Source organism: Nanorana parkeri, unplaced genomic scaffold (assembly GCF_000935625.1).
Source record: "Nanorana parkeri isolate BGI_ZX_2015 unplaced genomic scaffold, ASM93562v1 scaffold49, whole genome shotgun sequence".
Lineage (NCBI taxonomy): Eukaryota > Metazoa > Chordata > Amphibia > Anura > Dicroglossidae > Nanorana > Nanorana parkeri.
Window position 1 is genome coordinate 760,165 of NW_017306317.1, and position 18,595 is coordinate 778,759.

Genomic DNA, 18,595 nt, shown 5'->3' on the forward strand with positions numbered 1-18,595 from the left:
CTCTTGCTTTAGGTGGACTTTAACCTTCCCTGTCTACTTTTTATCATCTCCCTCTTCTACCCTCCTTTCACACAATCACACATTGGATTTTTTTTAATACCTTTTTTGGGACCCCTCTTGAGTTTCTAGGATTGTTGCCTAGGTGAGAGTGATGTCCCAGTTGCCTGCAGCATCTTAGGATACTCATATCATGTATACCAGAAGGCCTCAGTGTACTCCGCAACGCATGCACCATTGTGGGTCATCAAGAGGCCAATTGTCTCTTTCAAATTCTTGCAGCCGGACCCCTGATGATGTGCCACAGCACGTGTACTGAATCATAATTCTGCCTGATGCCCACCTCCTGCAACCCAAATCTCAGTATATTGTGAGCTACAGCTCGCGGTATACTTAGATAGCAACAGTCGAGATTGACCCAGCTGCATGAGTGACGGCTGGCGCTGCCTATCTAGAGACAGCTGTACCCTCCCCTCCCCCGTCCGTTCTTCCAGTCAGCACTGGAGAATAGGGAATAGGGTGGGGAGAGGGGGGGGGGGGGCAATCCCTGCAGGGAGCCGTGACCGATACGGCTCTCTGCAGGGAGATGATCGAGAAGTGAGCGAGCGTCGGTATGTGTTGGCTCATTTCCGAATCTATTGAGCCGACGTGTGACAGTTTCACGTCGGCTCGAACTACGAGGATGAGTTCTCCTTTAATGGCTTGAAAATGGGACACAACAGCTGCCATCCAGTTTATCAGCGGCATTAGAGCGGAGAGCCCTACAGCTTCACATTACCCCTCTACCTCCCCCACTGAAAGTTTTTACTAAGCATGCAAGTTCATTTTAAAACTAGGCTGTCAACATAGCCTGCACACATCATTCAAATCCCAAATACACACACTGTAATCTTATTTGAAAGCCAAAAGGGGTCAAGGCTTCAGCAGTTGAATTCAGTAAGGTTGCATTGGCAGGCAAAGGCTTTCACAATAGTCAACTTCAGCAGTGATTCTGATGGATTAAAGAAGGTGCTGCATTTTCTTTAATTTATGCATGTTATGAAAAGTTCATACTTAAAAGCAGCAATTTATATATATTTTTGATACATTTCAATTGACTGAATAGAGTAAATATGCCAGAACAAATTTAACAATCATATGATTATAAGCACAGTTGCTAGGACAACACTTCCATTTCATTTTAGCAGTTTAAATGATACATGGAGAAAAATGAGCAAGGTTGCAAAGGCAAAAATGCACAAATCTACGCTACAGACCCTGGCACTCCTCAGGGACTTGTTGGAATGTTTTGTTCTCCCTGAATTCGTTTTTAACCAGTTGTGAACACTGGGTATATTACACACACCCTATAAAAGCATACAAGGCGTGTGTGGTGCACCCCTGTCCTTTTGTCCTGCTGACGCTCACCCCCTCCCACTTGCTGGAGATTCCAGACTATCAAAATGGCATTTGGGAGTTGCCGTGTAAATACAAAATACGGGTGTCAAAAAGATGGACCACCTGACACGGTGTTTATAAACACTGTTCAGTGGTGAGATACAGATATACAGAGTAACATTGTTACTTTTGTATTTACTCGGTTTCATTCATCTGCAGATCAGCTTCACACTTTGTATGAGGCCCACTAAAACTGACATTTAAAAAAAAAAATATTGGGTTTAAATAATTGTTCTTATTTACCCTTATTAACTTTTAATTTACCCTAATCAGCCCTAATTAACTCCTTTGCCTTCTCTCCTTAACGATAATTTTCCTGCTCATTTTATTTGTCAACTCATTCATATTTATACTTTTCATATGGTTCACTCATTTTAAATTTTTTCATTACAAAAAAAATGCAAAATTGGAAAGAAAAAAACTTTTTTTTATCATTTTAGTTTCAATATAAATGGGACGAATGATAGAATTAATTGAATACTTTTTATCAACAGTAACACTATTTAATTAAATAACACTGATCAGATGAGAAGAAAAAAAATTAAAGTTTTGTTTCTTTTTTGTCTATGGATTGCATAAAAAGATATATGCATCCTCCGCTCCAGCGATGGTATGTCCCTCGACATCCTCGCATTATATACACTGAGGGGAATTTATCAAAACTAGAGCAGACAAAATCTGGAGCAGCTGTGCATGGCAACCAATCAGCTTCTCTCTTTTAATTTTCAAATCTTAATTGAACAGGGACCGGTCTAACAACAAGCATTTTTGTTATTTTTGCACCTAGACACAAACAAGCAATTAACCCTTGCTGTGCCAGGTAGCCCCACTGCAAGGGCTAAGAAAAAGTTTGCACGGAGATCTGCTTTAACAAAGACCTTAAACGTAAACCCTTAACCTACCTTTGAATGTCTGAGAAAAAAAAAAACATTCAGTACATCTTAGCAATATATGCACATTTTCCCATGTTTTGTCTCCTGAAAAATGTAGCAAGCATAGAAAAATACCTGTAGATCATACCAGAAGTCCAGTATGTTTCTAACTTCCTGCCATGAGATGACAATGTTGCCGTTGCTGCTTTGAAACCAGAAGCAGTGTTGTTGGCCTTGCCTGAATTTTTCCACTGTAACCAGGAAAATACTGAGGAGAATTTATCAAAACTGGAGCAGACATAATCTGGAGCAGCCGTGCACGGCAACCAAACAGCTTCTTTCTTTCATTTTCAAATCTTAACTGAACAAACTGAAGAGAGAAGCTGATTGGTTGCCCTCTGCAACTGCTCCAGTTTCTGTCTGCTCCAGTTTTCAATTTTAATAAATTCCCCTCACTGTCTTCTAAAAATTGTTCCTAGAGCATGACTGTACTAAGGACAATTGATTTGGCACTAGTAGTAGTAGTCTGCAAAGCACTGTGTAATAAAACTATTATTATACAAATAACTGCTTTGATTCTTCAAGTCCACCTTCATAGTACACAGCGCCTGTAGAAATATGTAGGTAAAATGGGAAAGAGGATATTAGCAGGACAATATCAAGTCCAAATTCTTCATAGAAATGTAATTGTTTTAATACGTTTTAGAGTGCTATAAGACAACAAGGAAAATCCTCATATATACCCCACCTCACCTGAACTGACCTACACCAACATCCCACACCCCAGCTTCTCACCTAAATTGTGTAGCAGAGCTGCATTCTATGCAATGCATACACCAACTCTGGCAGAAAGCCTCTTCAGCAATGTCAGTGCCTGTGCACTAAGCCCATATAGACTTGTATGGGCCTGTCCCGAGACACTAAAGCTGCTGCTGGTATGGCTTCATACAAGTCTTTGAGGGCTCAGAATGCAGATGCAGCTAGCGACAAAGAAAATTTCTGCCGGGGAGAATACAGTGCTGCAAGACACGGCTTTGCTAAATGAAGAAGGAAGGTTGCGGAGTGAGTTCAGGAGGGGTGGGCTATGGGACTTTCCTTAAACTAAACGTATCTTTTAGTGTGACTGTGAAGTATACGTCAAGGCAAAACGTTGGTTTCTAGTTTTGGATAGAGTAGGGGGCATGTGAACTCGTGTTGGGTTTCTACTGTTACCCAAGCCTCTGTTAGAGAGGTTCATCTTCTTGTCCAGCTGACAATCATTTCACCATGAGGAAGCAAGGGAAAAATCTAAAATAGGGACACAAACAAAAGCAAAAATTGGACACGGGGTCTAGCCTTTCCCCTGCTCTACCTCTATTTGTGTCTATGTTACTGCTGGAGAGTGCAGCTTACTTCCTTTCTGATCAAACAGAACAGGAAGTGAGGGAAAATTCTCTTGAAAAGAGCCCTACATAGCCATAAAAATAAACGAACATGGGCTCTGACCCTTGTTATCCAAAATTAAGAAAAATGGTTTTAGCTGGACATGTCAGACACCTTGTGAAAAAAATAAAAACATATTTACATACAGAACACTAAATAGAAAAAAAAATTCTTACAGAATAGAAAAAAATATATGGTGATTAATATGGTAATAATGGCTGATTTTGGTTAACAAGGATTTAATAAGGGATTCAAATTAATCATTTTTATTAAAAATAAAAAAAAGGTTGCTGTAACTGTTGCGTGCAAATCAAAGGACGCCTATTTGATCTACACGTAAAAAACAACTAAGCAAAACATATTGTAAATATATTGTTACAATGTATGTGCATGGTTTTCAGATTGCATTCACACAGCAGCAGCTGTCAGTGTTCTTAAAGACACAGAGTGGGACCCAGTTTCAAAACTGGTAATTTCACAGAGCAAAATGGAACGGTAACATGCAAAGGTAGGTGAGAACACCCAAAATTTCCAAGTACACAAAGTCAGAAATGCTGGCAGGAAGATCTTGGTGTTGGAGTATCCAAGCCATAAGAAACCAGGGTCTGATTTAAAACACCAGAATCGACCTATAACTAAAATATGACTTTTTGATGGACTGACACTTTAAAGACTGTAACATGTAATAATAATAGATACATCTAATGTTCTTTAAGGTAGAAAAAAATGGTCTTACCAATAGGTGACAAAAGAGATAGAATAAGAGTTAATGTAACATTATCTGAAAGCATTGCTAATAAGGCATTACTACAAAGATTGTAAGGGGACTTATATCTTAAGGTAAACAAAGACAAGCTATCACATCCTCTAAAATTAACAGTGAAATACATAAACATATTTTACTGCGTGCAGAAGACATCCCATCTTTGCATATTTGCATATATAGATACTGCAGGAGTGGGAGCTGTCAAGACAGAATTAAATATTGCTGCAGTACTGCACTCGGAGATTATAGTGCAAAGCAATAGAATATGCTGGGACTATATAAAAAGATGATAAAAATATGATGAAAAACACCTGACAGGCCTGAAACAAAGAAGATTTCCATTACTGGCAGCTGCATCTCTCATCAGAAAACTGAACCTTAGAATAAAGCCCTTATACATTCAAATCTTTCTCAGGCAGATGTCTCTAATAAGGCTGTAAGAATCCATAAATTGTTCATGCGCAAAATCAAAACTATACACTAATTACCCATTAGAGCTTCAAAGCAGTTTGCCATGGCATGCCGCAAATCTGATTCTCTACACAGGTCGGGTCCATGTGCGTAGAGCATGAAGCGATCTAGTTCCAGTTTCTGCAGAAGAATAGGAGATCATATTAACAAAACACAGTTCCTGTCATAATTGTGACCAAATACAAGAACAATATGTCTCTTTTCTATTTCATTCTGGCTGTATTTTTCCTTTTATATTACACGAAAGCATCTTCCATACATATTAAATTACAACAAATCTGATTTATGGCTTAAGCTTAAGAGAACCCCTTTAAATTAAATTTTCAAAGAAAGTCAAAATCCCCATTTGCCTGGGACCCTTTGCCTGTAGGAGGTCCTCACCACAATACCTTTGTAAGCAGCAGCTGGGCCCCAGATCTGCTGTTTGAGGTTCTCAGAGGACAGATTCCTGACTCTAATATAAAGGTTCCCATTGAGAACACCAGTGAACTTTCTGCTCATACTGCAATAAAAGACTTCACCAGCAACTAGACTAGCAGGTTGAATCTGTAAAGTACAGATCTGATGTCATATTTATTACAGGTATTTATATAGCGCCGACAATTTACGCAGCACTTTACATAGTTGCACGTTCACATCAGTCCCTACCCTCATATGAAACTTAAGGACAGTATGAGCCATCTGTTTTAATATGCTGAGGGTCACAAACAAGAGATTTCTTAAACAATTCCTGCAGCAAATAAATAGTTTGATGAATAATGTCTGACAGATGTGGTCACTGTACAACCGAACCCATGATATATTGATTGAAAAGCAATCTTGTGCAAAACTACCAAAGCCATCATTTGTAGCAAGATAATTTTAACTGTGGAATATGGAGATCTCTAAAACAAAAGAGCAGGTAGAAGTCCAAAGGGGATAGCAAGTATGAACATTTAAAAATAGGATACAGTTACACTTTAACGAAAAGTCAGGTCTACTCGAATCTAATAATTCAGTAGGTTGATGCCATCCCAGTTTTGGATAGTTCATGGTAACTCCAGTGGCTTAGTCTGTTCATTTATTTTACATTATGTAATATGCAACAGAAGCATGATGTTCTTGCTTAAATTTATAAGGGATTGCATGCATGGGCATTTTTTGCTTTTGAATTGCTTTCCTTTCTCATAGAAGTCAATGTGTAGCTCAAAGTCTCTCAGAAGCAGCTCAAAGCAACTTGCCTGAGGCTACTTATAAGCTAATCATAAGCAACGTAGAAGCAGTTTACAGAAACTCAAACAAAAGCCTAAGCAACCCAAATGCAGACAGCATTAGACTTGCTTCTGAGTCTAAAGCCTGTTAGAGTAACCCTGAGTTTGCAGAAGTCAAGGATGGGTCAACCTTTCGATCACAAACCACACCTAAAATAATAACTCTGTTTAGGAATAAAATGACAGATTTTCAAGTATATTTTTTTCTAGTTTCTAATTAAAATATTACTACAAATATTTATTGTCAGTTTAGCAGCCAGAATAGCAAATAGTAAAGGTGTACCTAATGAGCTGTTGCCCATTGAACCCAGAATATTAGGTTTATCGATTCCAGTTAAATGTTGTATTTTTCAATTGCTCCAGCTTTCACATACAGTATATGCCTATATGTGCTCACCAACCACACAAAGAGAGAATATCCTGGGATTCATCAACAGCTATAACGTTTGAAAAATGTCCAGCAGCAAATCACAAAGGGAAATCCGTAAGCGTTGTAAATCAAGATATGTAAATCCAAATGCAGAAACTTAATTACATAGAAGAAGTTATACAGAGATTGGTTCACACAAAGATTTTGAAAAACAGAGGGTAGTTTGCGGCTAACAGACTCAGAACACAAGGGACTGGCAAGTGCCGCAATATAGATGTCAATGTCCGAAGGCGTTCAGACACTGGTCACCAGAAGTTTTACACCACTCTGGGTCTGGGGAGTGGTCTTTTGTAAATTATATTATTTCAATAGTATGTAAGTACCATAATAGACAGCATAGAGTTCAATGAAAATATACTAGGATTTCATTGCCACATTTGTGGGCTTACATCTCCTGGAAGATATCATAGACTGGATATCATAGACTGGAGACTGAATCACTGCTCTGAATCTGCAGAAGGCTCTGTGGCTAACAGACACAAAATATATAGACTGTAAGCAACATAACGCAGACCCCATTGATTAAATGTCACATACCAGGCTAAGTAGCCATTTCTTTAAAGGCATACTTGCAAGCAGAGAATGGATTACATTAGAGGTTGTACCACTGCTCTTAAACTGATGACTAAGTGACACAGTACAAACTGGTTGGGAAGCACCAAAATGCAAAGCTCAGTGCTCAAATGCCACATATCGAGCTATGAAGCCAATTTGACAGAAGACACAATGCCACTAGAGGAATAGTAGTGGTGGAGCTGCCCAGTTCTACACAACAAAAACTTTTGTGAGCGAATTCATTTTATTCACCATTTTACATGAACGTTTTTTGAACTAATACACAATGCCAGTGCGCTTCTCTGCTCTTGTTTCCTGGTTCATATGAGTGCTTTGCCCCTGTACTTTCACAGAGCTGCAAGGCTGGACTGTTTTATTTATATTGTTTCATAAGATCCTTATTGTGGCTATTTTAGTAATGTATTTGTTTTTAGTTCATCTTTGCTTTGTTATATTGCTTGGAACATGCAAATTGTTGACGATGACCACACCTGCGCAATACATAGTAATTGTGGCAACTGTAATTTTATAGAAGCATACTTGCACAGTGAGCAAACAGAGACTGTGTTAAACCAGAGGCTGTTCCACAGCTCTGAAACTGGAGAATGTTCTGGGTTTAACTGACAGTCTGGAATGTGCAGTAGAGCAAATGTGCTAAACTGACTTCCTGCCTTGGTGACAACTGATCCTCCCATTTCTTTTATGTATGTCACAGAGACTGGAAGTGAGATTTAAAAAAACAAAATCTCTTCTGCGCTTTATCCAAAGCAAAAATCCTGCCTGGAGTTCGTCTTTATTATGTAAAGATACTTGGAGAGTATTTTTAATTTTAGTTTCATCATACTGTTTATTGAGAATTTTAAAATAATTCACTGTTCAGTTCTACACTTACCATGCAGGTCAGCTCTCATCCCCAAATGCTGGATGAGATTGTAATACCTTATACATGAGGTTCATGGCAGGTTAGCCGTTAACAGAAATAACTTTCTAAAAAGCTCAAAATCTTACACTGCTAAAAATGCACTTACCTTTTTTTGTTAAGTGCTTTGACTTTTTAGCTTATTTTATATTGCCATGTACATAATGCATCTTGCATTATGACAAGCTCTGGACTTCTTTTCTAAATGTACAGGGTTTAATACTTTTTTTGTATAACTGTGCTGTACAAAACTATGTCAACAGGCTAAAACAGGGATAATGGTGGTGTGAGTAAGCACTATTCAAAAAGAATAAAGGTCTTATTGAAGGTCCCTTCATTGCCATGAAGTCCATTGCAGATCATCAGCAGATGCCTTTTGTTTGTACCATCATGATAATCATGATAATGCCATTATATGCATATTAACGGCTTCCTCTCCAGCACTGCAAGTAAGCCCTTTCCCTGCCATGTAAAATAATCTATAGCGAGGGAGTATAGGAGCTGGAATTGCTGACTTCTCTTTCTGAAAATACAAATTACTTGGTTGCTAATACAATGGCTTCAGTACTTTCTAAGTCTAAGTGAAAATTAGGAGTTCTGACAGCAATCTGACTTTTCCAATTTGCATATTTGCCCTGGGTCAGTGTTCTAAAGCATTTGAAAAAGAGACAAGACATGCAACAAGTATTTTTAGGAGGTCAGCACTGACAACATTGGAACGTACTCTAGCTGCCTGTAACATACAGAATAGGGTAAACAACTGTTTAAGGAAGATGTCTATTACTGCCAGCAGTCACAATCAGACCTACTTGGAAGTCTGATTATGCAGGAAGTAAAAAGAGAGGATTGTACATTACACATATTTTAGAATTCACCCTCCTAATGAGCCTGCAAGCCAGTTTGTGTGTGTTGAGCTGACAGTGGGCTGTAGAAAACTCAGATTAAGATAAATTAAGTGGAATTTTAGCAAAGCTGCAATATTTTGGAAAGTATTTGGAGCACACCCATTGCAGTCACTTAATTCTTGAAGTTCCTTTAAACTTTTTAGAATTACAAGTCCTTCCTTGACTAGATTACAGTTGGACCGCTAGAGTGAATGGTGTTTGACCTAGTAAGGAGAACTAAAACTGCCACTGTACTGGTTTCATAAATAGTCTCCCAGCACACCCCAGCCAAATCTGGTAAAATATACAGTAGACTGCACAAGTAGTTTCCATTTAATAAAGGGTAGCATTTTGAGCCACTGTAGTAGCATTTTAGTGTAAAGGTTGCTTTAACAAAGGTGGCAACATTTGATCTATACACTATTCTATGCTCTAGTCTGCGTTAGTTTTCAAAGAAGAAAGGAAAAAGTCCCAATTTTCATGTTGGTACTGGATGTCCTGACCAAATAATGCATATTTCCTAGCAGAAGATGCTCTCAAACAGAAACCACAACAAATGAGATTGGAGACTGCTGGGTTAAAGCATTCATTCAAACAAGAATAGAAACGGCAATTTAATGCAATGGAATAGTTCAATGTCGTTGTTAACATTCAGAGTGATAAAATATTTATTGGCATATCTGAAATGTCTTATACTGTAAGATACATTAAATAACTGCCTGTCACAGAGCTCTTCGGGTTACAAAATTGGCACAAATGTACTTTGATCATTTTTTTTCCCTTAAATTGCGGAAAAAAAATTAAACGCTTACATTCTTTCTGTAATAAGAGCATATTCATCTGCTTAAATTTAAAGGTTAAGCAAGAAGAAAGTATTTTAATTGTGTGACTGTACTTTAATGCCATATTTTTCCATTATTGCTGATTAGATACTCATCTGGAAAACGGCTACAGTTGGTTTTATAATTTTTTTTTATCAGCAAATTAGCAGAATAGGAATGTGTGTAGGGTGGAGAGGGGGAGTTCTATACATACAAATTTAGTCTATCCTAACGATTGTGACATTTATAAAGACGCAAATGCCAAAACGTAAAGCTTTGTCTATATTTTATTATCAAATTAGCTAATGAAACTCAATTTAAATAGCCAGAACTGACACATTTTGCCGTGAGAAAGTTGAAACTAATCAGCATAGACAAAAGCAAGACGAATACAGATATTTATGCTTATATATATATATAAATATACATTAACAAGGATACAGAAATATTTTTAGCCACTCCTCTGATGCTTATTGTTGTTCTACATGGCCATTTCTCCTTTCCAATGTACTACTCGGTCAGAATCATGATTCTGCTGGAGCTTCATGGAATCAGCAGAGTGTGGTATGCATGTAAATGTAGCTGCCCATTTTTACCAGAACAGGAATAGAGGGGAAATCTTCCAAAGGGGAAACCTGTTGTGGTGATAACTAAGAGGGGGGAGTCTTCCCTCACATTAAAAAGAATGAAAGGAAAAAAGGGAAATCTCCCCAATGAGATTGAAAGAAAGTTACGGCTTTAGAAAAACTTTAAAATCTCTTTAACATGCTTTGTTAACAGGTATATTTCATCTTATAATGTATATATTTGTTTTAGAAAGATTTTAGTATTCCTGTATACTGTGCTCAATTTTTGTCCATTGAGGGTAGAGCTGTGTTGGTGCTAGTCCCAGAGTCAATAAAACCCTCTGGGATGATATGAGTTTGCAGTGAACACATGTCAGACTGTCAGTAGAACAAATCCTACTGACTTGCATTCAGTATCGAGTCCAAGCAGCCATGCACATTGACAGGCATACTCTCCGTAGGGTTCAGTGAATCCTTCATGGTGCCAGCTCATCTTCAATCACCAGAGACAAAGTTGTCATGGGTGCACAGTAAATAATCAAATACACAAACTTTTCATCAGCCACAAGGCCGCTAATAAAATGACAATATATATGATTTTACTTTTCAGATTGATAGAAAATTTGAGTCATTGTATTGGTACAATATAGTAATAGGAAATATTAATTGTAGGTTTTCTTTTATGTCAAAGGAAATTTCATGTTTATTTGGAGCTATATCCGATCCCTCTACACTACTTTTTTTTTTTAGGAAAGAGAGGGGGTAACGGTTTCCAGATGTTTTCAGGTTCTAATGTGATACATATTCACCTTAAGCAGGCTTTCCTCTCTCAATTTCACTCAAGTATTCCTGTCCTACAAAGAATATAGGAGGGCAGACTCCGTTAAAGTACAGCTAAAGCTTTAAAATGTTTCTCTTATTTTTGGTTTATTAAAACCTCTGTCTGGGTTTTTTTTTGCCATCTGTGCACCCAGATTTTCTTCACTCTGTTCAGTAGTCACAGTAGGAAGGGAGAGAAAAAGTGTGGTAAATCCCCTCTAACGTAGCTGTCAGTGGAACAAGATGTCTCCTCTATTCTTGCTCTGGTGACAACACTTTTTTGGATTTGTCTGCACTTTCAGTCCTGGTGACCAAATTGATAGTGAATCTTCTCTCTAGCAGGCACACAGACAGCAATGAAAACCTGACAAGGGGTTCTAATCCTTCGTCACAATATAAAAAATTAAATGCATAAATAAATGCGCTTGAGATATACTTTAAACATCCATACTCATGTGCAGGCATCTGGAATTGGGGACTAAAGCATGTAAGTGCCAGACTGTCTTGACATATATTTACCTTAAAGCAGGGGTGGGCAAACTCCAGTCCTTCAGCTGAGTGAAACTACAAATTCCTTCATGCATCTCATGCCTGTGGCTGTGGGAATATTGCAATGTTTGTAGCACCAGAGGGCTAGAGTTTGCCATTCCCTGCCTTAAAGTCCCTTAACTTGCAAAAATTAAAAAACAACAAATATTAACACTTCAGTTAAAGGGTATCTATGGTCAAAAAAGACGTATGTATTCCTATATTGAATTTCAATATGTTCTATCCCACTCCTAACAACCATATCAATCTAGAAGTCTGAAAACTTACTTACTGAAGATACCCATAAGATGTACTTCCACAATTACACTCAGACTGGTGACTTTGTACTTTCTTACAAAGCCTGCCTTCTGAACTACGACTCAATGTCTAAACAAAGTTACTGTACATTAACATTGCTTGCTGGAAGCAATGAATGATGGGCTATGCAGTCTTCAGAAATCAAGACTGCATCACGTCAAGCAGCAAGGAAAGAACACTGGAAATCCAGGAAGCTGTTGAAAGTCATGGGCACCCATTACATCAAAGGGATTTGTTACTACAAGTAAGCTTTGATTGCATTATCAAAAACAACTATAGTATGTATTCCTCTTACCATGCTGATGCTATAACAAGATAGTATATGCTGTGACTTTAGAACCCTTTTAATGGAAAAGATACACATTTGGTTTTATCATTTGATTTTTTTTCTACCTACACATACAGTACAAAGTACATTTTCTTTACAAATCGACATTTCATAGGAAAAGGTTAAATCTTTATTGTTTTAGGTTAAAATAAATAGTCAGGCCAGTTTCCATCTCTTCAACAAGCTCTTGTCACATTAGAGAGGAGAGTTTATGAGACTATCCATGCTGCTGTATTTGTGCTTCCCCAGCACATACTGGATCTATTACTTTCCATTTTGCACCTCATAAAAGCCATGTAGGCTTCAGAACGCATGCATTTTTGGACTTCATTTCCTTTATTGCCTTCTGGGAAATGATACAGTACCATATAAGTATAAAGCACTGATTAAAATTCTCCTTCGCCTTCTCTCACAACATGACAAAACAATGGGGAGCACCTCAATGTGACCAAGTGTAAATGATCACCTGGCTCTTGCGATAGCACGGACTTATTTATGGAGAGGCACAGTTCATAGCTGACAACTTTGCTGGCTTGTAATAACACTTACACACAAACAGGCTTTTGTAGTTCATTCAAAACACGCACACAAAATGTGCTGTTAAATTCTTTGGTGTACTAGACATCATTTGTAGCCAATAGGGCCAAATGTCAGAACCCTGTTTATGGTGTCCCCTTTTCTTTAACTGGGAGGAACATATACTGAAGTATCTACATTTTGTATGTGTCAAGTCAAAACTGAAGTAGTATGAATAAGGGAGTAAGTCCCAGTTCCATTAAATTAATACTCCTTGGATGTGGTGGCTTTGTTATTGGGTTTTTTTCCTCATTATTTTCACTTGGCGATCCTGTCGGTAACACACTTACTATCCTGGGGTGACATCACTCACTATAATGTGTCTGGGGAGCAGTGCTGTGACCCTAGGTAAGAAAACAAATTAGAACTACAGAACAAAATTCCCCCTCCTCATCTCCATATCATGAAGAGGGGTAGTCCACAGAGTCGTTTCTCAGGATAAGACCGCAGGGTGCACAGGACAGCAGTGGACATGTAGCAAGATCAATAGATATTTTTGACAATTATCAAGCAGATATAACACTTTCAATGGTATATAAAATACCAAAAAAGGAGCAAAACCTGAGAATTCATAGTTAGGTTTTACATATACTTTAATGTGACAGCAATTTCCTTTGTTCTGTTCCTGTTTTAGCTGGGCTGTTAGTCAGCATAAAAGGATCAGCATAGTCATGTTTTAGGTGAACATCATAGCTTATGGGTTGCATAATGGCTCAGGTCAATTGGTGATATTTAGTGATTTCAATAGCTCTTTACTGTAAAATAACATCCCGCTTTTTAATAAGATCAAGCTCTTTATAAAAAATAAGAAAAATCCATATTTATCCTTCAATTGATTTTTTGATCAATAGTAAGAATGTTAGACTGTTTTATATTAATGTGCAAGAAAATGGCTAGACACGCAGACACTATTTTTATACGAGTGATAATTTGTAATATCTTTAAGATGAACTCCAGGCAAGCCGCTAAATACACAGATAAAATACACATATGAAATGTTTTTGCTGCCAAAGGATTTGTAATTCTGTCTAGCTACTTTTGTGATTCACCCACCTCTGCCACACAGCAATCAGGAGGGTGAAACCACTTCCATGTGACAATCTAAGAATACACTCATGTCACCTCCCGGTCTCCATTCACCTGATTTGATCTAAGTTGCACATTCATCATAGATTACATAAACCAAATTAAAGATCTTTACAATAAGGCCAAAAAAAGAGACCTTTAACCCCTTCATGACTGAGGCCCTTTTTTCATTTTTTGCAGCATCACCAGGATAAGTCGCCAGGATCGCTTCTGTTGTAAAGCCAACAGTCGGCTCTACAAGTTTAAACAGAGTCCCGGCGGCAAAAGTCGCCGGGAGTCTGTTTAAACAGCCACGATGCTGGCGACGTACACTGTACGTTGTCAGTCACGAAGGGGTTAAGAGAAGTCCACATTTTCATGTATATGTTCCCTATTACTGAGTGGGGTAAATGCACCGACATTTGGTATTTAGCCTATTTTAGAAAAATGAATTTTGTCATCTGCCCGTTCTTGACTAGTTGCAGGAAACTTTTTGTATCTTTGGCTGGCATTACCTACTGCCCTCAGATGGTTGATGTGACATAGAAGGGCGCCCACCCTAGTGCAGATGATTTTTTATTTTAAAAAGACACAAACATAGAGTGCAAGAGTACTCACAATGGAAGGTCAAAGAAAAGCATGTATAGGTGGTTTCGAGGATACATCAGTTTCGGGATTGCAATCTGCCTGTGTGCCACTGTAATGTGGCGTCGTTGACGCGTTTCCGGGGTCACGCCCCCTTCATCAGAACATTACCTCAACCTCCTCGTAATCCCATTAAGTAGGGGGATAAGCCAATGAAAAAGTGTGCAAGTAGGATGCGTTCAGCTGAAAAGGACCTCCCAGTTCTTCATATTAGATCGGGCTGAACGGAATCTTCAAGCTCTGCCTCTGATGGGCGCGTGGCACTCCGGCCAATATGATGACGAGCCCCCAGTGACTCATAGAACCTGACAACCTATGGTTGTTCAGTCTGGCCCGGTAATACGGGCATACGAGGGGGGGCGGGGGAGATCTGAGACTGGATTAAGGGGCTTTCGAGTCGGATGGAAGGGACAAGGCTGGCTGACACTCGTGGTAGAACTATTTGGTAAGAGGTTGACGTCCTGTAATAAGGATCATAATCAGACATGAAGTGACATTATGCCAGCGTTTTATATATAAATATACACACATTATGAATATGCAAGTCAGCCCACGACCTATATCATATTGTATTGGGTACTTATAATCAAGTGTATATTAGCAATGTTAGATTAAAAATGCGTAAAACATGCATAAAAAATACATGAACTATACATATATGTACATTTACTATAAAATAGTGATCCTAACGTTAGGCATCACTGGATGATAATAGACTGCAGCCAGAATTAATTTGGTGAAGAAGGGGAGTTCACTTAAAGTGTTGTTATTTTGATTTTAATTTGATTATTAGTTACGCTGTAAAGTACAGTGAATCCAAACTGAGGTGGAAGGGAAAGAGAGGGGAATGCAGTAAATCTGTATGTCTAGGAGATTGATATTGACTGCTTCAACTATTAGCAGTTGACTGCTGATATTGGCTGCTTTAATTATTAGCAGCGGTGGTGCCAATAGAATAGGGGGTCGGTTTAAAATCACCCCATATTTGTTGATTGAAGTGGGAGTATATAGAAATATCTATAAAGGCATGTACACATATAGAAATGTATATGGGAATATAGACAGACGCAATATAATATTCCATATATGTACATGTAATGGTGGACAATATATACGTGTGCACGGGTATAACCCAATATTTATGCACACGTACAAAATAATAGCCAGGTATACCTGGAGCCAGACTTAAAAGTAAGGAACCCAACAATGATACTGAATGGTGATGATGGTAAAAGGTGCTTGTACGTTTACCATGCATAATACATTAACCCAGAGATTTAAGGGGTAGAACATGCTTGATGTGTGGGAAAGGTTTGACCTGGCAGTCCCATTCAGAGCAAATGACAAATGAAAGATTTATATGGAGTGGAGGGCAAAGGGACAATCCACAGGTCAGTCAGAGGGATGTGGCTAATTCGAGGCCTTCGTTAAGACCGTTAGGGTATAAGCTATTCAGAGAATAGATCCAGATGGCTTCCTTTACATAGTTACATATTTGGGGTTGAATAAAGACATACGTCCATCAAGTCCAACCATAGGTCCACGCATCATCTCATTCTTAGGGATACTGGTATCCCTGGATATTACGGTCCCTCAAATAGTTACATAGTATTTGGGTTTGAATAAAGACATACGTCCATCAGGTTTTACAGTTCCCCTGGCTGAAGTGGGGCAGCACCCCTGGTAATCCTGCACACACACCACTCAGCATCTGGATCCGTTCACAGCGCTTTGGCTTCAATTTATTTGTTTGGTTGCTGTGACATGGTTGACTGTAAAAGTTCAGAAACACTGGAATGATTGTCAAGAAACTGCAAGAAATCAAACAATTTGGTCACACCATAAACTGCATGGCTCCTTTCCCCTACTTTATAACATTCTCTGAAGACACTAAGGCCTCAATCACAACCAAGTAATTTATAATTTGAATGCCTAATCATTACAATGCTCAAAAGAGGGAATCATATTGTTTTGCGTTGTCACCTGTAGCAAAACGCCTATAGCTTGAAAAAAATACAACATTCTTTCTCAGGTCCGCTCAGTGGGGCAGGTACAAAGCCAGCCTGCTATTGGTTATTGCAATTTGAAATAGCCAATAACAGGCTGGCTATTGAAACCCTGCCCACTGAGCAGAGAAGTGGACCTGAGATAGGAAGTTCTCTCTGGGCAGGTGCAAAAGCCAGTCTGCTATTAGCTATTTCAAATTGCAATAACCAATGGCAGCCTGGCTATTGAAACCCTCCCACTGAGCAGAGGCGTGGACATGAGAATGTTTTCCAAGTGTATACATTGTTTAATGTTACGATTCTTAAAAATAATGTGTAAATTTTGACTAAAAACATGATTCGCAACCACTTTCCAAGGCAACCAAGCCCCACAGTGCTTCCTTTGGGGGTGGAGAGATGAAGCACAGTGTGGATTTTGAATTCTGAAAATCGTCTGGCTTGGTTTTGAGATGGAGTTGTCTCTCAGATACAGAAAGCTTGGTATGACAATTTTGATATAGAGAAGCTTCTTCAAGCCCTCAATCAGGTTCATGCCTGATGTAGAAATTAGAAGTGGCTGGTTATAAATGAAGCATAGAGAGGATGTTACATAGCACAGGCTTCAGACGTACACTTTCAGTGGTCCTGTCCAAACCCGGTCTAAAGTCCTGTGAGTCATCATGTTCTATACAGTGTATAGGACGTGAGGATGCCGAGGAACATTCTGTCGCTGGAACGATCAGGTGATTTCTGTTATTATGGTATAACTGTTATTTCATCCTTTGCTTTCACGTGTTGCCTGGAAATGCTCTTGAAGTAATTAAGAGAAAAGAGTGAATGCATTCTCCCTTGGTTAACACATAAATAACTCCTGCAATCAGAAACTCTAGGAACTTTGTATAATTTCCAACTCTAAAAGTATACTAGAGTTTGCTGACATATTAAACGACATTAGAGACTTTCAAAGACAGCATTGCTGCTTCTTCATAGGCAAGCTTTTTATTCTTCTGAACTCCAATATATAAAGCCAGAAACAGCTTTTAGAATTTGTACTGTTTAGAAGGTTTACAAAACCCTGAGAGCTGCTGAACACTATGGCTCCAATTAGCTCAACTTCAGTCTGCAGTTGAGACTTGCTCACCAAATGTTCTATCGTATTTTTTTACAGTATGGTACACAGCAGAGGCATGTTGCTAATACAATTCCCCACAATCTATTATAAAATATAGAGGCTGGGAGCTGGGATGTAGCAGTAAAAACACAAAGCTTTGTTTAAAATGAAGAAGTCATGCCACTAGTTTTATGTTGTTGTTTTCCAGTCTATAAACACGACTTATAGAGGCTTACTTATGAAAAATGTTATATGAAAAACTCTGTAGCAACTAGATTACACGATTAACTGTTACTACTACGAGTTTCACAGTGAAAGAGCTAACTGGATAAGTTGCCATGACTTAATAGCAAATGACTATTTTCCTTTGCCTTTCATAAATAAGCTCTGAAGAACTTTGAAGCAAGCAAACATCTATTCATTCCATGATGACAGGGAAAAAAAAATGTGTCAGAAGGAGGAGAACCCACTCACATGATCCATCAAAGTCAAGTAACTGGCCTCTCCTCCAATCACAGCCTGTTCTATTCAGCATAATGCAGAGAACACTATGTGGAACACTGGAGGCTCCACACCATGGCCTGTGTTTTATGACTGTCACACAAAACATTGTGGTGTCCAGCAGAGAGGACAGCGTTCCTCTTCATTAATGGGCCCCCAGGTTCTCTTTGGTGGATCTTTACTTACCTGAATGACAAACTATTTATCACTTTCTTATTATTGTTATCATAATATTTATTATTATACACGATTTATATAGTGCCAACAATTTGCGCAGCAAAGTGGTATAATACAGGGCTACGTCAGAATAAAGGTGGCCAAATGAATGA

The 18,595-nt window shown here is 38.5% G+C and overlaps 1 protein-coding gene across 1 annotated transcript in view; it reads right to left on the reverse strand.

The window, feature by feature from the left end:
* Positions 1-18,595, reverse strand: part of DROSHA (drosha ribonuclease III) — a 239,833-nt gene that overhangs the window by 40,373 nt on the left and 180,865 nt on the right. Inside the window, exons 22-24 of the mRNA XM_018574114.1 lie at positions 4,983-5,085; positions 2,868-2,914; positions 19-29 (exon numbers count right to left, since the gene is read on the reverse strand). Coding sequence (XP_018429616.1) covers positions 19-29; positions 2,868-2,914; positions 4,983-5,085 — 161 coding nt within the window. The remainder of the gene's footprint in view (positions 1-18; positions 30-2,867; positions 2,915-4,982; positions 5,086-18,595) is intronic.